Consider the following 24,800-nt stretch of genomic DNA (forward strand, 5'->3'; position numbering starts at 1 on the left):
CACTGAAAATCACTTGTGTACAGTGATCTCTCTACGGATTGCAAAATCACATAAGCCTTGCTTGTGAATATATTAATAATGTGCAATCTGTGACCTGTAGTCACTGCTTCTAGGACCGTGTATAGTAGTGCCAGGTTAATTAGAAGAGAAACTGGATTTTAGTTTAGTGAAAATATCTGGTTAAAGGTTTACCGGGCTCTGAATCTAAGTTGCACTATAGACAAAATGCAAGTATGCTATTCTTTGTCAATGAAACAAAATTATATATGTTTATACTTAATACCAGAGAAGAAATTCCTAAAAAAACACATGAAGTGAAATGTTCAGACTCATTTTTTTTTTTTTTGTAAACGTCCCCGTTACCTTATTTCTTTAAGGTAATCAACAGTGTCAGAAGACCAGATTTCACAGCATGAGTCATGTTCTGTGTTTTTGAATGAATACAGATTCACCAAGCAAGCAGGTTTTATTGCAAATGGAATCTTTTAACCCAGGGCACACCATCAGTCTGGTTAGAATAAGAAAGTATTTATATTCAGATTATCTGCTTGGTGGCCAAATGTTAATCCAAGCCTGTTTCTTCCTGCCAACTAGCAGAGAGCGTGTCCTTCAGCTTCCCAGCCAATATGTGCTTTAGGAAAGTAAATTCATTTTAATATTAGTCTAGGCAAAATGCTGCAGGAGGAAAAATCACATATGTTCCAAAGGCAAATATAAAGGTCTTTTGATTTTCCAATGTCTTAGATTATCTGTGCAACTGTTTTCAGTACTTTGAATAATTTCATATTTTAGACCCGTTTTGCCATTTGGGTGAAAAAAATACTAGAGCCAGCTAAATTTTCCAAACTTCTTACTTAAAAGTGGTATTATTAATGATGCATTTGACAGCAGTAAGCATAGAGTAGGAGGACTGTGGAATATACTGTTTCCATTTTTATTTTTACTTTTCCAAAGGCTATTTGTATTCTGTTTCCACCTGAAAACAATCCACAAGCAATAGAAAAAAAGGACATTTTGAAGGAAACTAGAAGAGTAGAGAAACTGGGTTAGGGAAAGTTACATTTTATTAAGGGTGGTACAGAGCCCAGAAACTTCCAAATGAACCATAGGTTATTTAACAATGGAAATATATTAATTTGGAAATTTATAGAAACGTTGCTATTAAAGTCATAATGCTTAGTCTCAGAGCAATTAGATCAGGATGGGCTTTTGCAAAGGAGCTAGTGATCAAACTTAAACTAGAACCCATACTTGCTGATTCACAATTCCTTCTCCAATCCTTTGCTTTGTTTCCTTTTCAAAAATAAAAAAGTATGGGAATTCCCTCGTGGTCAAGCAGTTAGGACTGTGCTCTCACTGCCAAGGGCCTGGGTTCAATTCCTGGTCAGGGAACTAAGATCCCACAAGCCTCATGGCAGGGGCAAAAGTTAAAAAAAATAAAAAGTATGTCTGTGTCGATCCTAAAACTGCCTGACTCCCTCGCCAGCTTTCTCTCATCATGTTCTTGCTCTTTGTGCTGTAGCAACAGTATCCTGCTTTTGGCTCCTAGGCATACCCATGCTTCTTCCCCAACTTTACCCAGTTAATGCCTACTCATCTTTCAGATGACTGCTCAAATATCACTTTGAGGGAGCCTCATTTCTCCGTATTCCTCCAAATTAGATCTGGTCACCCATGTTATATACTCTAAGAACCCCTTGCATCTTTTCCTGCTTTGATCACAAATTTGAATTATATATTTATTAGTATGGTTATTTAAGTGTGCGTCTCCTGTACTATACTGTAAATTAGATGCAGGCAGGGATCATGTGTGTCTTATATCCCTTTGTATTTCTGATATCTAGCATACATTCTGCACTTGGCAGGTACTCAGTAAATATCAGAAGAAGTGAAATGAGTGGATGAGTGAATTCAGGCCAAATCTAGAGCATAGAGATTACATGTTGGATTGACAGGAGTCACAGCTAGGAGGGCAGCCTGGGTCAGATTTTGAGGCCTGTGAATTGTGACTGCTAAAGTCTGAAGCTGGATTCGTGATGCAGGTGAGCTTGATTGTTGGGAGACGTGGTCGCCTGGACCGGATGGGTCAGGTATCCCCAGACTGGGTTCTAGAGGCTCTTGATGCCCAGATCAGGAGTCTTAGTGGAAAGAGAGGAGCAGAAGCCAGTTATCAGGATTAAAGGGGCAAATAGTCTGTGAGGGTATTGAGACCATGGATCCAGAGCATTCCATGTAAATGCTTGACTGGATGGTAACTGAAGGAATTAAAGAAAGGAGCCTTTTAGGAATAGGAGGGAGACGTTTGCGTTTTGAAAGCGAGAAGAAAGGAAATAGTCTAAGAAATTCATAAAATCAGAAGAACATAAAAGGCAAATGATGGAGGAGAGTAGGAAAAAAAAATGTGTCTTTTAATGTAGGACCTCTTGGGAGTGGGGAAGTAACAAAATCCAGAGCAGTTGAAAGATGGTTTGGGAATGGAGGGACAGTGAAGCAGTATACTTGCTAGAATACTTCCAACAGTCCAGAGTACCTCCAAGAGTAACCATTCCTCTTACCTGAAGGCTGACAGGAAGGTAAGAATATTAAGATAAAGATAAAAATAATTAAAAAAAGAAATATAAGGGTAGAAATCTCTTGAACTGAAGGTAGGGGAACTCCCTCACAAAAACCATGACACATCCAGAAGAACATTTACTGGTACATTGGACCTTCCAGTGCCTCCACGAGAGCACCCAAATAATAAAGAGCCTGGAGTGTCTGACTTGGGCTGTGACATTGTCCTCTCTCAGATGTCTGAACACAGGACATTCTGTAGTTTGTTGTTGCTTTTATGCTGTTTATGATTTGCCAGTGCTGTACTGATCCACGAGTTCCTGAAACCATGTCGTTGCATGTTATGTTTGCCCTTACCCTGACAGATGCATCTGCTTATAATTCTTTTTGCTTTGTCCTCAGTTCAGATATTTTGGATGGCAGTAATAGCGGCAGTGGCTTGTCCTCAGAATCGCTGGCTAAAGGCAGCACAACTGCAGATGCTCCAGTAGCATGCTCCAATTCATGTTCTCCGTTCATCTTGATGGAAGATCTCTCACCCAAGTGACTTACCCATTTCTGATTCAGTGTTCTAACTGCTGTTTCCTGCATAATACATTCAGGGAGGAACGCAGAGAACTTTGATCCATAATGAGGATTAAAGTGTTACTGATCTAAACCATTTTGATGCCAGTATGTTTTGGCACCACTTTTCTCTAAAGTTTGATTTTATAAGTGTAGTAACCTTACTTATGTTTCTTTACGCTGATCTCATTTTGAGCTAGTAATGAAATCTCAAATACTCATTTTTGATTGCTTAGAGTATATACATATATATATAAAATTTCTCAGTGCTTCAAAGAGCACCTATTTTAGAGTCTATAGTTTAAGGAAAGCACTAATATGTATTTTCAATAATGGTTCTTTTCCCCAGCAGTGACATGACAGCTGGAGTTGATCAGAAATTCTCTTGCTTGAGAGATTTTTGTTGTTGTTGTTCATAAGTCTCAAATTTCTTTACCTCACAATATTAGGTTAATTGCTTTTGATGATATTACATTTTTATTTTCCTGCATCAGCTTCAAGTACATTATTTTGTTTCCCTTTCATGTTTGACCCGCTTCCTTGCCATTTCTCACAGAGGGGACAAAACATGTCGTTGCTCTCATTACGATCCATATCGCTTCTTTTCTATTGGAGTATAGGATGTGAGGATTGATTATAGTGCTAAGAATGTAAACAGACTTACAGGATGCTGGATTTAGTCACCACAGCTTCTTATGACTTATCTGCCCCAGTTGATATTGTTCTCCTCAAACCTGTTGCCCTAAGGAATATATAAAATATTGTTAATGTTTCTAGGTGGTGTTTTCAAGGAGAAGAAATTCCTGCCTTGACCAGATGTGTGGAGCACCTACAAATGAATGAATAATGTTATTTACACACAAACCACTATGTAGAAAAGCATACATGGAGCTTGACAGCTTGTCTCTGGTGGTGTAAGGAGGCCTGAAGGGCCTTGGGGTTCACTGTTGTGCTGTTATAAGCTATTTATCATAAGGTAGGGTAGAAAGGGGGCTTTATGTGTCTGATTGCTACATATTGTTTCTATTGCTGCTTCTTTCTGACTACTTTTTTGTCATTAGTGTCGTTTGTTTTTGTTGTGTGGTGAGTGGTCCTACTGACTGTATTTTGATTGTTGTGTTGCCACCAGAATCAGAATCCAGTTTAATAAAAGGTCAAGGAAGCTTTTAGGAGCTACCAAAGTCAGTGTCATTGTGCATTCTGCTTTTAAGAAGCTGTTGGAGCTGTCAACAGTGTACATGATAGTAAATGTGCAGTACCATAAGTTATTTAACATTTAAAAGAGGAAAATCGCGATAGAGCTGTTTTAAAAACCTGAGTGTAATCTATTGCTGTGTTATTTATTATTTAAAACTGTGCAAAATGTCTGTAGATTTCTTACAGTGTTCAGACATCGTGGTTGGGTTGTCTGTATTTGACATGCAAATTTGCCTGCTAGGACCATAATATTCCATTTTTAAATGAATGTAAGAAGTGAAAACTACTGCATTTGAGTCTTTTGAAAGCAAAGATCCTTGAATTTTAAAGCAAGATGATGTACTTTGAGGGTGCTCACAGGCTAGTAATACTGTAGGGCTCGAAGGGAAGCTGTTCTCTCTGAATTATAAGAAAGCATCACTTAGCTTGCAGAAGTAATTCTGTTACAGCATCAGCTGTGTTGTTTATTTTAAATTGTGATAACCACCATCATGGCCATTAATGGCTTTATCTCTCATATTGGCTTTCACCTGTGCAAAATCCATAATCCTTCAAACTTAACATGAATGTATATATTATGAAGATTCTTCTCTAGGATGCTATTTTAAAGAAAAATTACTTCAATAGTATGCAGTAGGTTTATTCTGTTTATGAAAGAACCATGTTAAGAGTTTCTGCCTATATAATACTGAGAGATGGTTTTCTCCTATAGGATATTTATCCACCTTCTCTCTACTGTCTTCTTTGCCTTAAGGGACACTTTTAGCCATCATTTTTTGGGCTCTAATTTAGGACTCTTGAAACATAACCTTTAGAATGTAATGACATTTAAATTTGTTTCTGAAATTCTGTGGTGGGGTAGAATTGGGATAGGGAAATGAAATTAATTGTTCCACTAGTTTGAGAACTAGGAGGCAAGATGATTCACTTTACTATTTAAGCCAAGGTTCATTTTTATCATTTAAAGTGACTAGAAAGTTAAGTTTCTGCAGGGGTTGTTTTGGAATAAATAAAAGATAGACATGCTAGCCTTCAGATGAGCTTTGGTGACAGTACTTTATTTTTATATATGGTCTAATATTTGGAAAGTGATCATTGTTATAAAGTAAAATTCTCTCTTCCTATTCTAATACTATATCATGTTTCAAGCTTCTATTTGAAAACAAGTATAAAAGATGACATGATAAGAAAATTTAATAGATGCTCTTTTTGCTTGATTGACTTATATAATCACTGTGTTTCATGATAACTGCTTTTGGAATAGTAATAAGTTTTGTGAAATGCTGACCTTGTGTATATCTTAGAATGCAAAATTAATAAATTGTGTACACATGCATAAAATTCTGTAAAATTTTTAGCCTATTTCTTTTATTCTTACTGTTCTCTGCCTCCATATCCCAGTATTGTGCTCTCTGTGTGTGATTGCAGAGAAATTTTTAATAAAAGGATATCAAGAATACAAAAGAACTAATAGCTGTTTTGAAATTTGGGCTGTTTCCCAAAACAAAGAGAAACCTCTCCACATAATCTGTCAAATTTTCAAGAGCATTTTGTGGAATTTGACAATTTAGAAGGTTCTTGCCAAGGCCACACATATTTCTTACTTGTTTTGGATTTATTTTATCTTATGTTTTTTTACATATTCATAAGACTCTGCATTGTTTTTGGAACAAGATGGGGGGTGGGAAGACAGGCAAAAAAATAAAAGTCTTTCATGCATGACTGGTTTTAAACACTCAATTTTCTTTTCAGTATTTAAAAAATATTAATATATAAAGTATTTTATTTCACACTTAGAGAAAACCTGCAAGAGTATCCCAAAGAACTCCCATATATTTTTCATCCAGATTCCTTGGTTGTTGATATTTAACCACATTAGTTTTTATTCCCCACACTTTATTTTATGTATGTATGTGTGTCACACATTTTTTTCTGAACCATTTGAGGATGTTATAGACATGATACCCCATTGCTCTTAAGTGCTTCAGTGTAAATTTCCTAAAGATGAGGACATTCTATGTAATCACATTACACTTTCAAAATCATGACATTAACCTTAGTGGGATACAAAACTATCCCACTTAGTGTATAGACCCTGTTCATATTTTATCTTTGGGCCCAATAAGGCTCTTTTAGCGAGGAAAAAAGTTTTCTTCTGGCCTAGGACTCAACCAAGGGTTCTGTGTTACACTTAGTCATTATGTGTCTTTAGTCTCCCTCCATCTGTAAGTCGTCCAGGCTTTCCTTGTCTTTTGTGATCTTCATAGTTTTGAGAAGTACTGGCCAGTTATTTTGAAACATGTCCTTCAATTTAGATTTGATATTCCCTCATTATTAAATTCAGGTTTATGCATTTTGGGCAGAAATAACCACAGAAATGGTGGCGTGTTCTCAGTAGATCATTGCAGGAGGCCCATGGTGCCGCTTTGTCCTGTTACTGGTGACTGTCAATCCTTTGGTGAAGGAGATAGCTGCTGTATTTCTCCACTGTACAGTTAGCATTTTCCTTTTGAAATTTGTAAAATATTTTGTGTGGAGGTACTTTGAGACTATACATATCCGATTTTCTCATCAGACTTTCCCCCACTAGTTTCAGTATCCATTGATCTTTCTTGTGTGCTAGTGTTACAATCACTACCCAATGGTGACTCTAATTCCGTTATTCCTTCTACACTTAGTTGGCATTTCTAGTGTAAGGGAGAACTTTACCTTCTCCACCATTTATTTGATCTTTGTGGACTTACATTTTAGTCCGTGGGTTTTTATTCATAACCATGATTATTTTGATATTCACATATCAGATTTGGACAGTGAGAGTCCCTCCAAGCTGGCTACTATGTCCTTTTGGCAAATCCCTATCATTTGAGGGGCAGTGTTTCACTTTCCAGGATAAGATGTCCCAGATTTATACTTTCCCTGTCCCTGCCTTGAGATTAGCCATTTCTCTAAAGAGCCTTGATTCCTTTTAATAGAGGATGGTATTTGGTACAATTACCAAAGTATAGGCACTAGGTATAATCACTACTTCTTGGATGTTATGGTTTAAAGACCCTCTCTGGAGTTCCCCGTGGCTTAATGGTTAGGATTCCATGCTTTCACTGCCATGGCCTGGGTTCAATCCTTAATGGGGGAGCTGAAATCTGCAAGCTGTGCAACATGGCCAAAAAAATAATATAAGTAAATAAAGGTCCTCTTAATACAGAGGGAATCCCAGTGGTGCTAGTGGTAAAGAATATTTCTGCCAATGCGGGAGATGCAGGAGACACAGGTTCAGTCCCTGGGTCAGGAAGATCCCCTGGAGGAGGAAATAGCAACCCACTCCAGTATTTTTCCCTCAAGAATCCCATGGACAGAGGAGCCCAGCGGGCTAAAGTTCATGGGGTCTGAGAGCACTGAGCACTCACACATGGCAATACAGAGAAAATAATGCATGTGTATTTATATATACACACATATGGGTATTTGATCATCTACTAAAGGTCACAAGTTCAAACTGGCATCTCGGATTCCAGTTTAGCACTACTGGGTTCATTCCAGTGTCCGTCCTATCCATATTTGTAACTGTTCTGAAATAGTGACAAGCCTGTTTCCTCTTATCCTCAATTTAATTGCTCATTTCTTTGTACGTAACCAATTTCTGACCCTGCCACCCTAATGCCCCCTCAGCCCTGCCAGCCCTGGCTGCCTCTATGGGAGAAAGGGAAGAGAATTCTAAATACTCAAGTTTTAAATATCCCCTTCTCACACCCACGCCAAGCATTGTTCCCTAGCTTCCCTTCCTCTGCGTTTACCTGTTCACGGCTCATGGACTTTTTTTATATTCATCAATTTAATAAGTATTTATTGAACCCTGTGGTGGGAACTGTAAATGCAGATGAAGTCAATATTTAAGATGACCAGGCTAGTGGAATTAAACAGAAGTACACTAATGTACACAGTCTGGATGGGAGGGGAGTTTGGGGGAGAATGGACAGATATTTGTATATGTGTGGCTGAATCTGAATCCCTTTGCTTTTCACCTGAAACTATCACAACATTGTTAATTGGCTGTACCCCAGTACAAAATAAAAAGTTTAAAGAAAAAAAAGAAGAAAACCTAACAGCAACAAAAAAAGTACAGTGACCACTAAAAACACTGATTCAAGTGTGTTGGGGAGTACAAAGGGAGTACAAAGTGTGTTGGGAGCCTAACCTGGTCTGGGCTTTTCGGTTGCTTCCCAGGAGAGGTAACACTGAAGCTGAATCGAAGAACAAACTTAAGGTGGAGGGAAAAGTGAGAGGGAAATAGGCAAGAGGAGACCAAGGCACACTCACAGTCATGTGGGTCATTTGCTAACATGAGAAATGCGGGTGGAGAGAAAAACACGGGCACCTCTTGTCTTTTAGGATTTGGGAGTCTTTAGCTTATGTAGGGGGAAGCTACGAAAGCGAAAGTGTTAGTCACACAGTCGTGTCTGACTCTTTGCGAACCCATGGACTGTAGCCCGCAAAGCTCCTCTGTCCATGGAATTCTCCAGGCAAGAGTACTGGACTGGGTAGCCATTCATTTCTCCAGGGGATCTTCCTGACCCAAGGATCAAATCTGGGTCTCCAGCATTGCAGGCAGATTCTTTACCATCTGAGCCATCAGGAAAGCCCTAGTGTAGACATAAGAAGAGATTTATGGAGAAGAGGGTTGGTTAAGGACAAAATCCTGACAAGCATCAACATTTAAGGGGCAGGTTGAAGGTAAGCTGGGGTGGCAAGAGGGGTAGGAGGAAACACTGGAGAAACTAGCTAATGCTTTCAGCAAAGCTAAGGAGGGAGTCGTCTCCAGGGTCACTGAAGATGAGGATGGAAAACTTCCCATTGGATCTGATAATTAGGAGGTCCCCTAGAGACTTTCATGAGTGTACTTTTCATGAGGTGAACGGGACAAAACTCGGATTGCAGTGACTTGAGTATATGGGGGTTTAGAAAACAGAGATGAACAGTATAGTCTGTGCCCAAATTTTCTAACTTCTTCTTTCTTTCCCCATCCGTGCTCAATTGCAATACAAAATTGTTCCCATTTGCTCCCTTGTATACTCAGTGCTGTATCTAAAACATAATAGTCACTCAATAAAATTTTGTTGCATGATAACCACCACCCCGCCCCCACCTCTAACCCACAGAGGGAGCTGTAAGAAAATCACTTCAACCTGTAGAGGGAGATGAAAGAAAGTCATAGGAGTGGGGGTAAGGGGAAGGGTTAACCTATAGAAAGAGCCAGAAGAAACTCCTAAGGCAATTAACCACACACTCTCACCTCTAGGAGGAACATCAAGTTTCTTGTCTTCCAGGCATTCCCGAGGAAAACTTGTATGAGGAATCTTCATCAAGGAGTACTCAGCTTAGGTAATAATTATTCATATATACCTAATATAGACCTTCTGTTTGTGGCATGTGATACCAACTTTCCATTTATGAAAGCAATGTGAAGATTTTAGTTAACATAAACTTAACAAATAACATTTTTAAAGACATGTATTTTAAAGATAAATATAACAAAGAAAAAGTGAGTTCACTTAAACATCAAAGTAAAATCATAAATCAGAACTTAGATCCAGGAATGGATTGGATCACAGTGATGTGTGGAATTGTTGGTATGAAGAGGTTAAACTCTATTGAATCTGTGGGAGATGCTCTTTGGGGTGCCTCTTTGGAGCCTCTTCTGGGATTCTGATTCTCCTCACTCTTCTATGAAGTGTGGTAAGAGAAGTCGGGCACTTCTGTAGCTTCTGAGAAGATACCTCCCTCTCACCTTGGTCTCTTCTTGCCTATTTCCATCTCATTTCTCTCTGCACCCTAAGGGGAACTTAGTTGGGGTTCTGGGAGAAGAAACCTAAAGAGTGCTTGAGGCCTGATTTCCTAGGTCCTGGTTTGCTTGGAACTGAGGGGTTTTCTGGGGACTTTGAGTGCTAAGGCAAGGAAAGTCCTGGGCAAACTGGGACCAATTGGTCACCCTAAATGGTTTCTTGCCTGGCCTAGATGTGGTTTTCCTTCAGTTTGTTTCCTTAATGATCTCTTCTGACTGAAGTAGGAGTGAGTGCTCCAAAGCTAAAATCAGAAAGTTGCCCTCAGAGAAAGAAGCTTCTAGACTGGGTCACTGAGGTCTACTTGCTTTGGGCAAAAAGAAGTTTTGGTGTAATCCTTTTGGTGACTACACTGAAGTTTGAGGTGAAAGACGGAGCTAGTAAAGTGTTCATTTGTCTGAATCTATTCTTCAGGCATTTCTCTCCCTCTGGAACCTATGGGGTTGGATTGAGAGGAGGGGGGAACTGTGGCTGTTGTAAGTAGTGGGTCAAGAATTCTACGATTTATAATCCTAATGTTGTATATTTCCTCCTCTAAGACAAAATTAACATTTCATAGTAGTGTCTTACATTATTTTCTTTTTTTAAGAAGTGTTTTTCTTCATTCATTTAAAAATTATAAATTATGAGAGGAAAAGCCCATTATAAACAGTTTAAACCTTATAGAAGTATGCGAAGTAAATAAATGCCTCCCCCCAGCCTTTTCACTTATAGTTTGATTTGTATGCCTAATTACCTCTTTCTATATATATGTGAACATGCTTATAACATACATGTGCATATTTTATAACTTTTTATTGGAGTATAACATACATAGAAAAAAGTGTTCAGCTTGATGAATTATTACAACTGGATGGTCTGTGGAATGTTCTGGCATGTTCTGTGTGACCTGGGTGATGGTTACATGGTTTTATTTGTGATTATTCATAGAGGGCAAGTGTCTAGAAGTGGGCATTCAGGGCACTTCAAGTGTTCTGGAATGTTCTGTGTGATCTAGGTGATGGCTATATGGGTTTATTCAGTTTGTAGTAACTTATAAGGGGGTGAACGGCTAGATACAGACATTAGAGAGTGCTTCAGAATGTCTTGAATTTTTTATGTTGACCAGGATGATGATTTATGGGTTCATTTTTAGCAATTGTGTAGTATTCCCATGTAAGAACATTCCATAATTTATTTAATTAACCTTTAATTGATGGTCATTTAAGTTGTTTATAATTTATTAGTATACACAAAAAATATTATTTTTGTTTCTATAAGTATTTCTGCAGGAGAGAGTCTTAGAAGTGATAAATTATTGAGTCAAAGGGTATGTGCATTTTGTTTATTATGTTCCTTTTGAAAAGATAATACATTTATATGTTTAAAAATTCTACAGGTACAAAAGGGTGGACAATGAAGTCTCTCTCCTGTCTTCATCCCCCAGCCACCAGAGCTCCTCTTCCCCATAGCAACTGTGTTTTTATTTTCTTGTGTATCCATCCTTATAGGGAAAGTTTGCATATATGCAAACAAATTAATCAACATATTCCTTTTTCCAAAAATTTACATATATAATAGCGTATTTGTATGAGCTATTACTGTGTAATCTCCCCCTCCTTCCCCCTGAAACCTTAGTGACTTAAAATAGTTCATTTATTCTCATGAGTCTGTGGGTAAGCTGGGTGGTTCTGCTGTTCAGGACCAGGCTCAGCAGGTCAAAAAGAAATTATTGAGACAACTTGGGAAGTTTGAATATGGACTGTGAATTAAATAATATTATTTAATCAATTTTTTTCAATCAAGGGTTCAAAAATTAGGGTCAGAGTTCATGCAAATTCATTTAGTTGTCATGTTTCTTTAGTTTTCTTTAGAATAGAACAGCTCCCCTACTTTTTTCCATCTTTTATGAAATATTCATTTCAGAGAGTCTGGGCCAGTTGTCTTGCATAAGGTCCTGTAATTTGGATTTGTCAGATGGTCTCCTCATGATTAGATTCAGTTAAACATTAGATTAGTTAAACCTTTTTGGCAGGAATACCACATAGGTGATTCTCACTGCATCACATCAGGAGGCACATGATGTCAGTTGTCCCACTGGTGATGCCAAATTTGATCACTCAGTCAAGGTAGTGTTCTCCAGATGTGTCCACTGTGAAAGTACATTTCCCCCTTTGTAATTAATGCTAAATCAGTATTTAAAAAGTAGATGTGACCATGTACACGTCCTGTTCCCCAACAGCTTTCACCCAATAGTTTCAGCATTCATTAGTGATACCTACATGGGTCAGTTTTTAAGATGGTGGCTGCAAAATATTTTACTAGTTCTGACAGTCCTTCCATATTTATTAGCATTCTTCTGTAAAGCAACCTTCCCCCTTTTTTGCATATCAATGTATTATAACCCATTACCTTTATTTTATTATACAGACAGATCATTGGAACGAAGCAAAAAGTCCAAAAATAGACCCAAGTATATATGAAATTTTAACATATAGTAAAGCCTTACATTATACACTGGAATAAACTCTAAATGGATCTAAATGTAAGAGACGAAACCATGTAAGTACTGTAAGAAAACATGGATGAATTCCTTTATGAATTTCGCCTGGATGTGGAGAAAGTCTTTCTAAGTATGACTCTAAATCCAGATACAATGAAAAAGATGGATAATTTCAACTACAAAAAATAGAAACCTGTTGCATAGGGAAAAAAAACATGGTCAAAAGAAACACAACCAAACTGGGAGAAATACTTATCTAAAGGGCTAATATCCCAAAAATATATATAAAGAAGTCCTAAATTCCATAGGGATGGAAAGGCTAAAAAACACAAGAGGAAAATGGGCAAAAATATGAAGACACAGTTCATAGAAGAAAATAAACAAACGACCCTTAAATATATGAAAAGATACTCAACTTCATATAAAGTGAAAGTGAAAGTCACTCAGTCGGGAATCTTTGTGACCCCATGGCCTATACAGTCCATGGAATTCTCCAGGCCAGGATACTGGAGTGGGTAGCCTTTCCCTTCTCCAGGGGATCTTCCCAACCCAGGGATCAAACCCAGGTCTCCCACATTGCAGGTGGATTCTTTACCAGCTGAGAGATGCAAGTATGCTTTTTAAAGAAATATGTAGTCTACTTGACTATCTGGGTCATTTGGGGAGGAGGGTGAATTAATGAATGAACTACTGGGTCCTTATATTTACCAGTTGGGCCTGCCACTTAATAGTCAAATGAATGAATGAATAAATGAATGAATAAAGTGGAGGCAACCTCTATGTTTTCTTTAGTTCCCTCTCCCCTCTTTTGTTTCCATATCAAAATTCCCTTCCAAATTTTTCTCCTTAATTTCCCTCTTGTGTCTATTTGTTAACTAAAGTAAAACTTTAAGTATGGCCAATAGCATAAAATAAAAAATTTTAAATGTTGCAAGTTTTAAAGGAAACTTAAATGTTAACATCTAAAGTGCTAAAAAAAGTCTGGCTTTCTTATCTTGCTATAAGTATTCTCTCATGTACCACAATAAGGAAATTGAAAAATAATTTACCAATGAAATCATTCCAACATTTTTATGATCTTATTACTAAGACTACTTCTGACAATTTTGTTGCAAAACTACAGTATTTTAACTTTACTCTTGTGAATTGATTTGGGACTGTGACCGTCATAACTTTGATTCCTCAAGAAAATGTATTCCAGGCACCAAAAAATGAATACATCAATAAATGTTTGAAATATAACACACTTGAAAGTTGAAGGTCTGCATGTTTTTGAGTGCCTATTGATTGAATTTGTTAACAAGCCCTTAAGCAGTTGTCTTTTTTTTTCTACCACTAGAAATTCTGGGTATATTTTTCTATTACAGTTAATTTTCAACTTGTAAAATAAGACTTTCTTTAAATGTTGATTTTTTATCTCAGAACTTTAATGAGTCACTTGATTTTACAAGCCCAGAAAAACAGCCCCCCCCCGCCAGATAGTCTTAGAAATCAATCTTGTTTTCTCTAATACAATAATTATAAATTGATACAATAAATATTACTTTGAAATTTCGCTCAGTTGAAAGACACTATAGAAAAATCTGCAGATCTGCTTTCTCCTTATCTCCGTGCATCTTTAGGAGTTTTGATAGCCTATGTAAACAAAGATGCTGATTAGCAGCAGTTTAGAACAGAAAAACATTTTGCAGGGCTTTTTTCTTTAAGGCTTTGATGAATGTGAATACAAATTGAACTGGGACAACTAGGGGTTTGAGGTTAAAAATGAGGTTTCAGCCTTTCAATAGCTTATTGTAAAAGGACTATACACTCACTGGAGAATACCTGAAAAGTAATGGGAAACAGAAGACAAAATTTCAAGTGAAAATGAAAATCACCATAATTACACCAGGTGGAAATAACTGTATGTTTGTGGGTTTTTCTAGATAATTGAGTTAATACTCTATATAATATATTTTAGTCTATGAAAGCACTTAAAAATTGAGAGTATTCTTTAAAGAAATGATCTTCCAGGGTATTTAGGCTTTATGGGTTCTCACACTGCTGTGGTGAATGGTTTAAGAATCTGCATCTTGAAATCAATTCATAGAAGTCCTGTTTTGATTACCTGCAGATGTCAGTGTGGATCTGAGTGTGGTTCAACAGTTTGTTCCAGGATGTGGGGAGACAGTTGAAGTCCAGTTGTGAACCAGTTGCTTATTAAACAAACACTAATTTAGTTTGGATGAGAGATGTGAGTTGCAAGGGCCTTAACTCACCAAAATTTCTTTTGACACAATTTTAATAAGCGTGGATATATTCTCTAGTTACAGAGGTTCACAGAAACTTACACCCTCTTGTTCCTGCTTCTGATTGCTTGACCAGTCTTTCTGAAATTTGTCATAGTGCTAGAGAAGTAGAGTTGGTGTTCTTGGGCTTATTCAATTTGACTTCAACCCAGATGGCAAGTCTAGGGGATATATTACAAGTTGTGTTGGTTTACTTTCTACTGTTATCACATACTTATACACAAAGTTTAAAACCCATAATTTCTACTCTCAAAGAGCATTGTCTCTGCCATTCCTTCCGATTGTTCCTTTCTTTTTTTACATTATCCCACTCTCATCCAACTTCATAACACACAAAGTCAAGAGTGTTTATTAGGCTGGGAAATTGTCAGAGACTAGCAGGGGTTCATCATGGTAAAACCCTGTTCTTTCTTGAGTCACAACAAATTACCATCTGTTTCATAAGCTAGCAAGCTTCCTCTCAGCTATAATTTGCTATATATATTGGTACATAAATTGTTGGTAGCTTCTGTTTACCTAGCAACAGAATCTGTTTGGCAGACGGCAGTGGGAAAGGAGGCTTTTCTTTTTTTTTTAAGACAGTTTCTTCATCTTCAAATTTTCTTCAAGTGCAAGAAAGGCAGATGTACTGGCCCAAACGATCTGCCTTTTATATCATTTTAACCCAACTTGCCTAGTAAATGCTGACTTTGGAGATTATTTTTGCTACTTTGATTACCTCAAATATAACTGAATGCCCTCCTAAAAATTCTTTTTTTCTGTTATATGCAAATTTTGTACAATCACTTTGAAAAACTGCCTTGACCTTGTAGCTGTCAAAGACCACTGAGTTTTGGGACTACCCAGTGTAAATTTCTCCTGCTTTCGAGTGTTTTAACTTCACTTGTGGGCTTTGCACACTAAATTTACAGTCAAGAGCATTGGTCAGGAGACAGAGAAAGAGAAATACTGTATGGCATCACTTATGTGTGGGATCTAAAAAAAAAAGTCAAACTGATAGAAACAGAGAGTAGAATGGTGTCTGTGAGAGGTTGGGGGAAATAGGGAGGTGTTGGTCAAAGGGTACATACTTCTAGTTAAAAGATGAGTAAGTTCTGAGGATCTAATGTACAGCCTGGTGACTATAGTTAATAATACTGTGTTGTGTACTTAAAATTTGCCAAAGAGGAGATTGTAAGCATTCTCGCCAGAAAAAAAAAAGGAATTAGGGTATGGATATGTTTATTGTTCATTAACTTGATTGTGTAATCATCTCACTGTGCCTACATGTACCAAATCATCATGCTGTACACTTTAAATACATTGCAATTTTACTTGTCACTTGTACCTCAGTAAAGCTGGGGAAGGGCAGGAAGAGCATTGGTCAGGACCTGGTGGTCTTTAAATTAAGTGTAACTAAATCAAGCACTATGATGTCTGATTACTTTAATTTTCCTTTGATTGAATAAGTTGTACATTCCTATCTATTCACTTTCTTAGCTTTCTAATCAGCAGAGCAATGTGTCTGCTGAAAGGGAAAAAAGACAGAGGGAGAAAAAACATTCTGACATTCTCTTCATGTTAGTTATAGATATCAGATGCTGTTAAAGGCCAGAGTGTATTTTATGCATTCATTTTGAGCAGGGAAGGAAGTGTTGTCCTGTCAACTTCCTTCACAAAACACCAGGCTATAATTTGCTGTGGGCTTCCTGCAGGCTCATGCCGTGTTGCAAATGACTGGTTTTCCATTTTGATCTGCAACTGTTGTGGAGTTTGCTATGAAAAGGCAAGGTGGAGGTTACTAACCTACTCTTCACTCCAAAAGAAAAGAAAGAGGAAGGAATCAAAAGGAAAAAGAACTTCTATATCATCCTGAGGTTTTGACACTGGTTAAAAGAAAAGAACATGGCAGAATTGTTATATAGACAGAGTTCTTTTGACTAGAGTGTTTCCATGTCTTCCTTTTGCAGTCTTTTGATTTTGCACTTGCCCAGTGTTGCAAGGGACATGGGAATTAACTGGGATGAGGAGATAGTTTTTCTGCCTCCATTGTTAATACAAACACTTATTCTTGCCTCTCTCCCAGTAATGCCAGTCAGGTAGATGAGGAATTATCCATCTTAAGCCATGAGATTGAGACCCATTTTTGTAGAGAAGATGTGCTTAGTCACTCATCTCTTTGTGTCCAGCGCTTTGCTTCTCCATGGACTGTAGCCCGCCAGGCTCCTCTGTCCATAGGGATTCTCCAGGCAAGAATACTGGAGTGGGTTACCATGCCCTCCTCCAGGGGATCTTTGCAACCCAGTGATCAAACCCAGGTCTCCCACATGGCAGGCGGGTTCTTTACTGTCTGAGCTACTAGGGAAGCCCATAGAGAAGACAGTGAAAGGCAAATAAGGGAAGATGAATTCACCAGAGAGGAGCTGGCAGAAGAAAAGCAGAGGACTGGGCTTTCAGGACATGAGGGAGACATAAGAAGAATCTGGGAGTGAATGATCAAGGAGGGAAGCTCATTGTCTCACCTAAGCAACACTTCTTAGGCAGTGGGATGTACTAGGGACAAGAGGTGGGAAAAACAGTCCTCTTTAGAGAGGAGAAATTTTAGATGGTAATGACTGGGGGGAAAATGGTGGAGAATGCCCCAAATGTCTTTGGTGGCTTCTTAGCTATAAAGAAGGTACAGAAGCCAGATTGCCGAGGACCAAGAAAGTAATGCAGGCATGTAAGGAAGTTTTTATTCTAAAAGTTTGCCAGCATTTAGATACTGGTAGCAACAAGGAGAGCAGGGTCACTTGTAGAGTAGTTGTTGCTGTTGTTGATGATGAGATTGAAAAGCCCATGGGACAAGTGAGAAATCAGAGGATCCTATTGAGTACTGCTATCCAATAGAACTTCCCATGGCAGATTCATGTCAGTGTATGGCAAAACCAATACAATACTGTTAAGTAATTAGCCTCCAATTAAAATAAATAAATTTATATTTTAAAAAACTAAAATAAAAATTTTAATGTACAGAATAAAAAAATAAAAATTAAACAACAACAAAAAAAGAACTTTATGCAGTGATGGAAGTGTTCTGCATCTGCATTGTCCCATCAGGTAATCTCACATGGCTATCGAGCACTTGAAATGTGGCTAGTGTGATTATGGAACTGAATTTTTCGTTTCATTTGATTTTAATTCATTTACATTCAAATAGCCACACGTGGCTAGTGGCTACCGTACAAGACCATGCAAGTTTGGAAGGAGAGGATAAATGTGGGAGTAGAAAGGTAGGAAAGGGTGAATTCTACAGCAGAGAGGGAGAGAATAACTTAGAGAGTACTAAGAAAAAGAATCACATCTCCAGTAGCTAAGGGAGTTATACCCATAGCTTCAATTTTTTCAGCAACCTTTCTCAAGCTCATCTACTAAGAATGGGGGTGTTGGGATAAAGAGGACTTGGGGACCTGAAGAGAAAGACTGGAATATTCACAGTATAAGGTATATAAGGAACAACTGGGCAGTGATGAGAGCCAAGCTGTAGTTGACAGTATGAATTAGTGGTGGGCCAAGTCTAAGGGGCTCAATATGGTGAAATTTGTACTGGGCCAAGTATGTGCAATTCCATATAAGGTTCTTTTTGGAATAAGAAATGAGCTAAAAGGATCTGGAAAAGATTATCATGCAGTTTAAGCTTTGGAAGTTATGTTTAAGTGTATCTCAGCAGCTCTATTACTCTACCATAAACGTTTCCTGGTAAATTTCATTGTTTTTTTTTTTTTTTTTCTTGTGAGTTTAAGCCTTGATAGTATAAAATATATTTGAAAGAATTTCACTATACATGTTGGGCTTCTTCTGCCTAGGTGGTGTTTGGTTATCAGGTGACTGGCCAGATTCCATTGCTTGTTCTCCTCGTGAAAGAGTTTGTGGGTAGTTCACGCATCGCTAGTGTAGGGGTGAAGGTGGCAGGAGGCTTCCTCATAGCTATAAAAATTATAGCACTGTGCAAATCAATGGCTAGTTGGTTAACACCTTTTCCAGATGTCCTAGGGGCAGAGGAAATGCTTATTGCAATAAAGATCTTATTTGTGGGAAAGGATAAAAATTAAAGGAATGAGCAGATAGGAATAGAAACTGATCAGCTAGAGTTTTTCTGTATGTCAACAGCATCAAAAGAATTATGAACCAAAGAGTTTTTTTTTTAAGTCAAAGTACAGACAGATGTAGACAGCAATTTAAAAACTTGGTTTTAAAATGGAAATCACCAAGCATAAAATTTTAACTTCAGAAAAAAAGTGTGCACTTTGGCTAACTAGTCAACCCTGTGGATGTTTCCAAGTAAGTCTTTAATTCTTGTTTTTGTTGCAGCCTAACACTCTTGGGAAAGGCTAGTTTATGTCAAAAGCCCATGACTAATAACACTCATCAGAACTCCTCCTCTAACACTAAAAAAATGAGCACAATGTGTCTCATTTAATACATTCCAATGGCCAGAAATGGACAACATGACCTCTCCATTCTATAGAGTTCCAGCCAAGGCTTTAAAGAGAAATAAAAAAAAAAATATATTGAATCCTCAGCTTGCCAATATCACACCTAGGCCATTGACTTGCCAGTTGTTTTATCCATCGAGACAGAGAATCTGTTATATCAAACATTCCCTCATATAAACCCTGGTACCAGAGTATGTCAACCTGCCTAAGCAACCTCAGTAGCTCCAACCAAATGAAATTTCCAAAGATGAGAACCCTTCCCTGGTGGCTCAGACAGTAAAGAATCTGTCTACAATGCAGGAGGCCCAGGTTTGATACCTGGGTTTGGAAGATGCCCTGGAGAAGGAAATGGCTACCCACTCCAGTATTCTTGCTTGGGAAATCCCATGGACAGAGGAGCCTGGTGGGCTACAGTCCATGGGGCCACAAAGAGTTGGACAAGACTGAGTGACTAAAACACACACACACACACACACATACACGCGCGTGCACACACACACACACACACACACACATACAAGCAACCTGAATAGCTCCAACCAAATGAAGTTTCCAAAGATGGGAACAAAATCATGGAAAGTAGAACCTGGTGTGCCTCTAAGATATAAGGAATAACTCAGAAATTCTAGAATTTTAATCTGTTAATTCAGGCATTTGTTGGTTATCTTCCAAGAACCCCTAACATTGGGGTAAGGTGGGAAGAGGATGGAGATTCAAAGACAGTGTGAGATCTGGCCCGCAAAGATCTTGGACTCCAGTTGAGATAACAAACTTGAAGCTGCTAAAGCAATTTGATAACAATTAGGTAATGGCAACCCACTCCAGTACTCTTGCCTGGAAAATCCCATGGACAGAGGAGCATGGTAGGCTCCTATAGTCCATGGGGTCACAAAGAGTTGGACACAACTGAGCGACTTCACTCACTCACTCAGGTACTTAGTAAAGGCCAAAAGGGTGACTAGAACCTGTCTTCTTAAATATAAAAGAGCTATGTGATAGCATGGAAAGAACCCTGGACTAGTGTGTCTAAAGCCGGTTTTGTCATGAATTGAATGAATCATCTTGGCCTGAAACGAAGTCCTTAGTTGTTGTTGTTCAGTCACTCAGTCATGTCTAACTTTTTGTGACCCCGTGGACTGCAGCACGCCAGGCTTCCCTGTCCTTCACCATCTCCTGGAGCTTGCTCAAACCCATGTCCATTGAGTGAGTGATACCATCCAACCATCTCATCTTCTGTTGTCCCCTTCTCCTGCCTTCAATCTTTCTCAGCATCAAGGTCTTTTCCAATGAATCGACTCTTCACATCAGGTGACCAAAGTACTGGAGCTTCAGCATTAGTCCTTCTAATAAATATTCAGAACTGATTTCCTTTAGGATTGACTGGTTTGATCTCCTTGCAGTCCAAGGGACTCTCAAGAGTCTTCTCCAACACCACAAGTCCTTAGCTGGTCTTCCTATAAAATGAAGATGGTGCTACTTGGTAAGCTGACTTCTGCAGAGGGCTTCTTAGAACATCAAATGAGAGAGATCATGGTGGTGAGAGTCTTGCCTGGGTGAGGGGCCATGCTGGGTAATTTCTAAAGTCCTTTCCCACTCATAAGATTCTAGGATTTTGTGGTAGCAGATGTAAAAGTGCTTTAAAAAATGTTAACTCTAAAATGTGACATTTGTGTCATTCTCATCATTATAAATGCTCCTTGTGGACTCCTGGTGGCTGATTCTCTCCCTCTCTCTGCTGATGGGCCCACCCCAAGGTGCACTTCCTGACTTCCAGGCCAGGGTTCTCTTTCTGACCCTTTAATGTCTCTTAAAAATTAGTAAGCTGACTGACCAGCAGAGAATTTCCCAAGGAAGTCCCTACTATTTTCCCACTCCCACAGACATTTATTTTCTCTTCCCTGACAGAGTATAAACTTCACTACAGGCCACTGAACAAAATAATATCTTCTTTTAAAATCATTAAGCTGAGTGACCAGGCAACTTGAAATATAGGAAGGCGTTTCCCGGGAAGGTCAGGTCACCACCATCCCCACGGCCTTAAGCATTTATCTTCCCTTCCCCATCAGAATGCAAGCAGTATTATGTGGCAGCCTGGGTGGGAGGGGAGTTTGGGGGAGAATGGATACATGTATATGTATGGCTGAGTCCCTTTGCTGTTCACCTAAAACTATCGTACCATTGTTAATCAGCTATACTCCAATACAAACTAAAAAATTTGATTAAAAATAATCAAGTCTGCCTTTGACCACAAAAAGAAAAAAAAAAAGAATGCAAGCTGTCATATTACCCATTGGACAGACACTCTTTGGGCCTCCCAGATAGGCCATATTTAGCCACAGGAAGCAAGAAAATAAACAGGGAGATCTTGGTGCAGGTTAGCCATGGGTTAATGAGAGGTTTCGTTTAACTCTAGGTGGTCAGCAGCATTCCACCCCACCTCTCCCAGAGTATGTTATTGTCCTAAGTGAAAAAGCCCAAGGGTAAGGCTTAGAAATGAGTTTAAGCTGTTATACATCAACTAAGGACAAAGTCCCCCATGCCTCTGTGCTTACAGCCTTGCTCTATACCATTTCCTTTTGACCTAGTATATATTACCTTGGATTGTTTATAATTTTTCCAAATTATAAATTTGGATTGTTTATAAATTTTCCATATAGCACATATTCCTTACTAGAACCCTTGTAATCCCTTGAACATTGAGCAAAATGTTCTGTACACAATACTCACTAGATTTGAAAAACAAATTCCAAGTACTGTAGAAAATATGATCTTTCAAAGTATTTACAGTCCAAAAGAAATCATACTGATACTAATCCAAGAAACTTGGAAGTCTCTTCGCTTCCACACTTTCACCTCAAATAATGCAGATTGGTTTAACAGCCCACCATGTCTCACTAATGTGCATGTCTGGTTACCTCTGGCAGTCAGTGCTGGGATCTGGGAGTGGAGTTTGGGCATTAGTTAGCTTTGCCAATGACTGTGATATATCATCTATAATATATGATACGTGATATAGCCAGCACAGCCAAACAAGTCACTCTGAGAGTGAGTTATTGGCTTTCTGGACAGAAAAGGTATTGGGTCGAGTCCAAAAACAGCACTGAATTTTCCTACTCTGTGAGCAGCAAGAAAAATGAGGGCCAAGGTGACCACAATCCTATCTAGCCCCTACATCTGCATTTACTGAGATGTTTTTAAAGTCCTTTATGTTAACTCCAGAGAGGCAGTAAAAAACGGACCCAAACTGGAGAGATGTAAAGGGTGCCTTCCTGTCTCTTGGGACAATCAGGCAGCCTGCCGGCCTGGCCTGCTGAACAAGGCAACCTGCCCGGGGAGACCAGACAGAGGTTAGGCAAAGAACCAAAACCATTCTGCAAGAGGGATGCTGCTAAGTCACTTCAGTCATGTCGGACTCTGTGCGACCCCATAGACGGCAGTCCACCAGGCTCCGCCGTCCCTGGGACTCTTCAGGCAAGAACAGTGGAGTGGGTTGCCACTTCCTTCTCCAATGCATGAAAGTGAAAAGTGAAAGTGAAGTTGCTCAGTTGTGTCCGACTCCCAGCAACCCCATGGACTGCAGCTTACCAGGCTCCTCCGCCCATGGGAGTGAGTTGCCATGCAAGAGGGATAGGAGTTTTAAACAAATAACAGGGCAAGGAGAAAGCCGATGATGGGAACTGGACTCTGAGGCACAGGCCTATGGTTGTATACCATCCAGAACTGGATATCACCCTGAACTTGGCAAGTTCAGCCTGACCCGTCAATGGATGGCGCCCTCAATCTCAGCTTGGATGAACATTAGTTTCTCCAGTTGATTCATGTTATATTCAATACAAACTGTAGAGGGGTAAGGAGGAGAACAGATTTTCAGGCCTCCTTACCTCCCTCTGAAGCTGCAGCTAGTGTGTTTTTTTTCACCCAACACCTTCAAACAAAAGAGAGCCACATCAGCTTCCTTCTGGGAAAGGAAGGAACCAGACTCTCTGGGATTTGGGTCATGCTTGCTACTGAGGCATTAATCAGGGTCCTGACATTGCTGGAAAGGGCTGGTTTCCTCTTCACATATAGAATCATAAAGGGGGCACAACATTCAAACAAAAGGCCAAGGAAACCTCTCCCAAAGATCCTATCAACTGCAGTTATGGACCAAGGAGTCTGGCCAGAAGGGAAAGCCCATTTTAGAAAAGGACCCTGTTTTTCCAGGCAGTGACATTCCTGTTACTCCGGATATGACTATAGTTCCAACGAGGTCACTGGGGTAGAACTTAACTTCAGCTGGTGTTTCAGGAGAGGCCAATTACTCAGTGTACGGTTATTTTTCATTATCTCCAGCTTAAGGAGCGTGGATATCCTACACTTAAGGTGGTGGCCATTACAATTTGATATCCTACCATCACGTTGTTTAGCACAAGTATAGTTTTGAGAACTGCTTCCAGTTTCAGTGGGTGGAGCCTAATCAGTCTTAACAATCTTGGTAATGCTGGATATTTCAGATATACCTCGCTGCAAGGATTTGTGTAGAAATGGGTGAGCGACCCAGTTCACATTAATGAGAGATGAGGGAACGTTTGCTGTGAGGAAGGGTTCCTCATTGCTAAGAAAGCAGTCTCTCTCCCTCTAATATGTTGTCCTGTGTGGATGTGAGGTCTGAAACTGCCACAAACATCTCACTCAAGCTTGAGGATCAAGTCATTTTGGAGAGAATATCAGGACACAGAGAAGAGCAGGAAAAAGAAACTGGGGTTTCAGTTATATCAGCCCTGAAGCTACCTGCCTCAGGACTTCCAGTTTTGTAAACCAAAACCTTTATTGTTGGGGGTGTAGATGATGACAGAGAGAAGCTGGCTGGTCACTGAGACTGGAAACTCCCAGATCATGTAGTGGGGACTTTGGAGGACTGGAGTCCACTTAACTAGACTCAGAGGAGATTATAATTCAGAGGCCAGTTTATTCATTAACGATGGAATGCATGCCTTTCCAATGCCTGGAAGCCTTAAGTCCTCTAACTTCCTTTCCCAGTATTGAGGTAACTGGGAGACCAAGTTGGTAGTAACTGTAGCCACAACAACAAATAATAATAATAACAAACAGCCTAATTTGCCTGAAGTTACATAGCTAATAGAGCACAGCATTTAGACTCTGTTCTATGTGAGTCCAAAGCCCAAACCCTTTTAATAAAGTTTTTATTGGAGTATAGTTGATTTATAATGCTGTATTAGTTTCAAGTGGACAGCAAAGTGAATCAGCTATACATGGGCATATATCCACCCTTTTTAAGATTCTTTCCCCATATACAAAACCCAAACTCTTAACTATTAATTTATCTAGCCTTGAGTGGCAATCAGGAGCTTTTTATGACTCAGTTCAGTCACTCAGTCATGTCCGACTCTTTGTGATCCCATGGACTGCAGCATGCCAGGCTTTCCTG

At 39.0% G+C, this 24,800-nt stretch overlaps 1 protein-coding gene across 9 annotated transcripts in view; it reads left to right on the top strand.

Annotated features, from left to right (window-relative positions):
• The window catches only part of PABIR2 (PABIR family member 2), a 74,484-nt gene that overhangs the window by 18,748 nt on the left and 30,936 nt on the right, over positions 1 to 24,800 (top strand). For 4 of the 9 annotated variants that reach the window (XM_005911182.3, XM_070365450.1, XM_070365452.1 and 1 more), the window contains exon 10: positions 2,956 to 5,665. In XM_005911182.3, coding sequence (XP_005911244.2) covers positions 2,956 to 3,100 — 145 coding nt within the window. In that variant the 3' untranslated portion in view covers positions 3,101 to 5,665. Of the gene's footprint in view, positions 1 to 2,955; positions 5,666 to 9,635; positions 9,691 to 11,526; positions 13,801 to 24,800 lie in introns of those variants that run through there. The other 5 variants (XM_070365454.1, XM_005911184.3, XM_070365453.1 and 2 more) reach the window with 3 other exon arrangements.

The sequence above is a fragment of the Bos mutus genome, chromosome X, assembly GCF_027580195.1.
Source record: "Bos mutus isolate GX-2022 chromosome X, NWIPB_WYAK_1.1, whole genome shotgun sequence".
Classification (NCBI taxonomy): Eukaryota; Metazoa; Chordata; class Mammalia; order Artiodactyla; family Bovidae; genus Bos; species Bos mutus.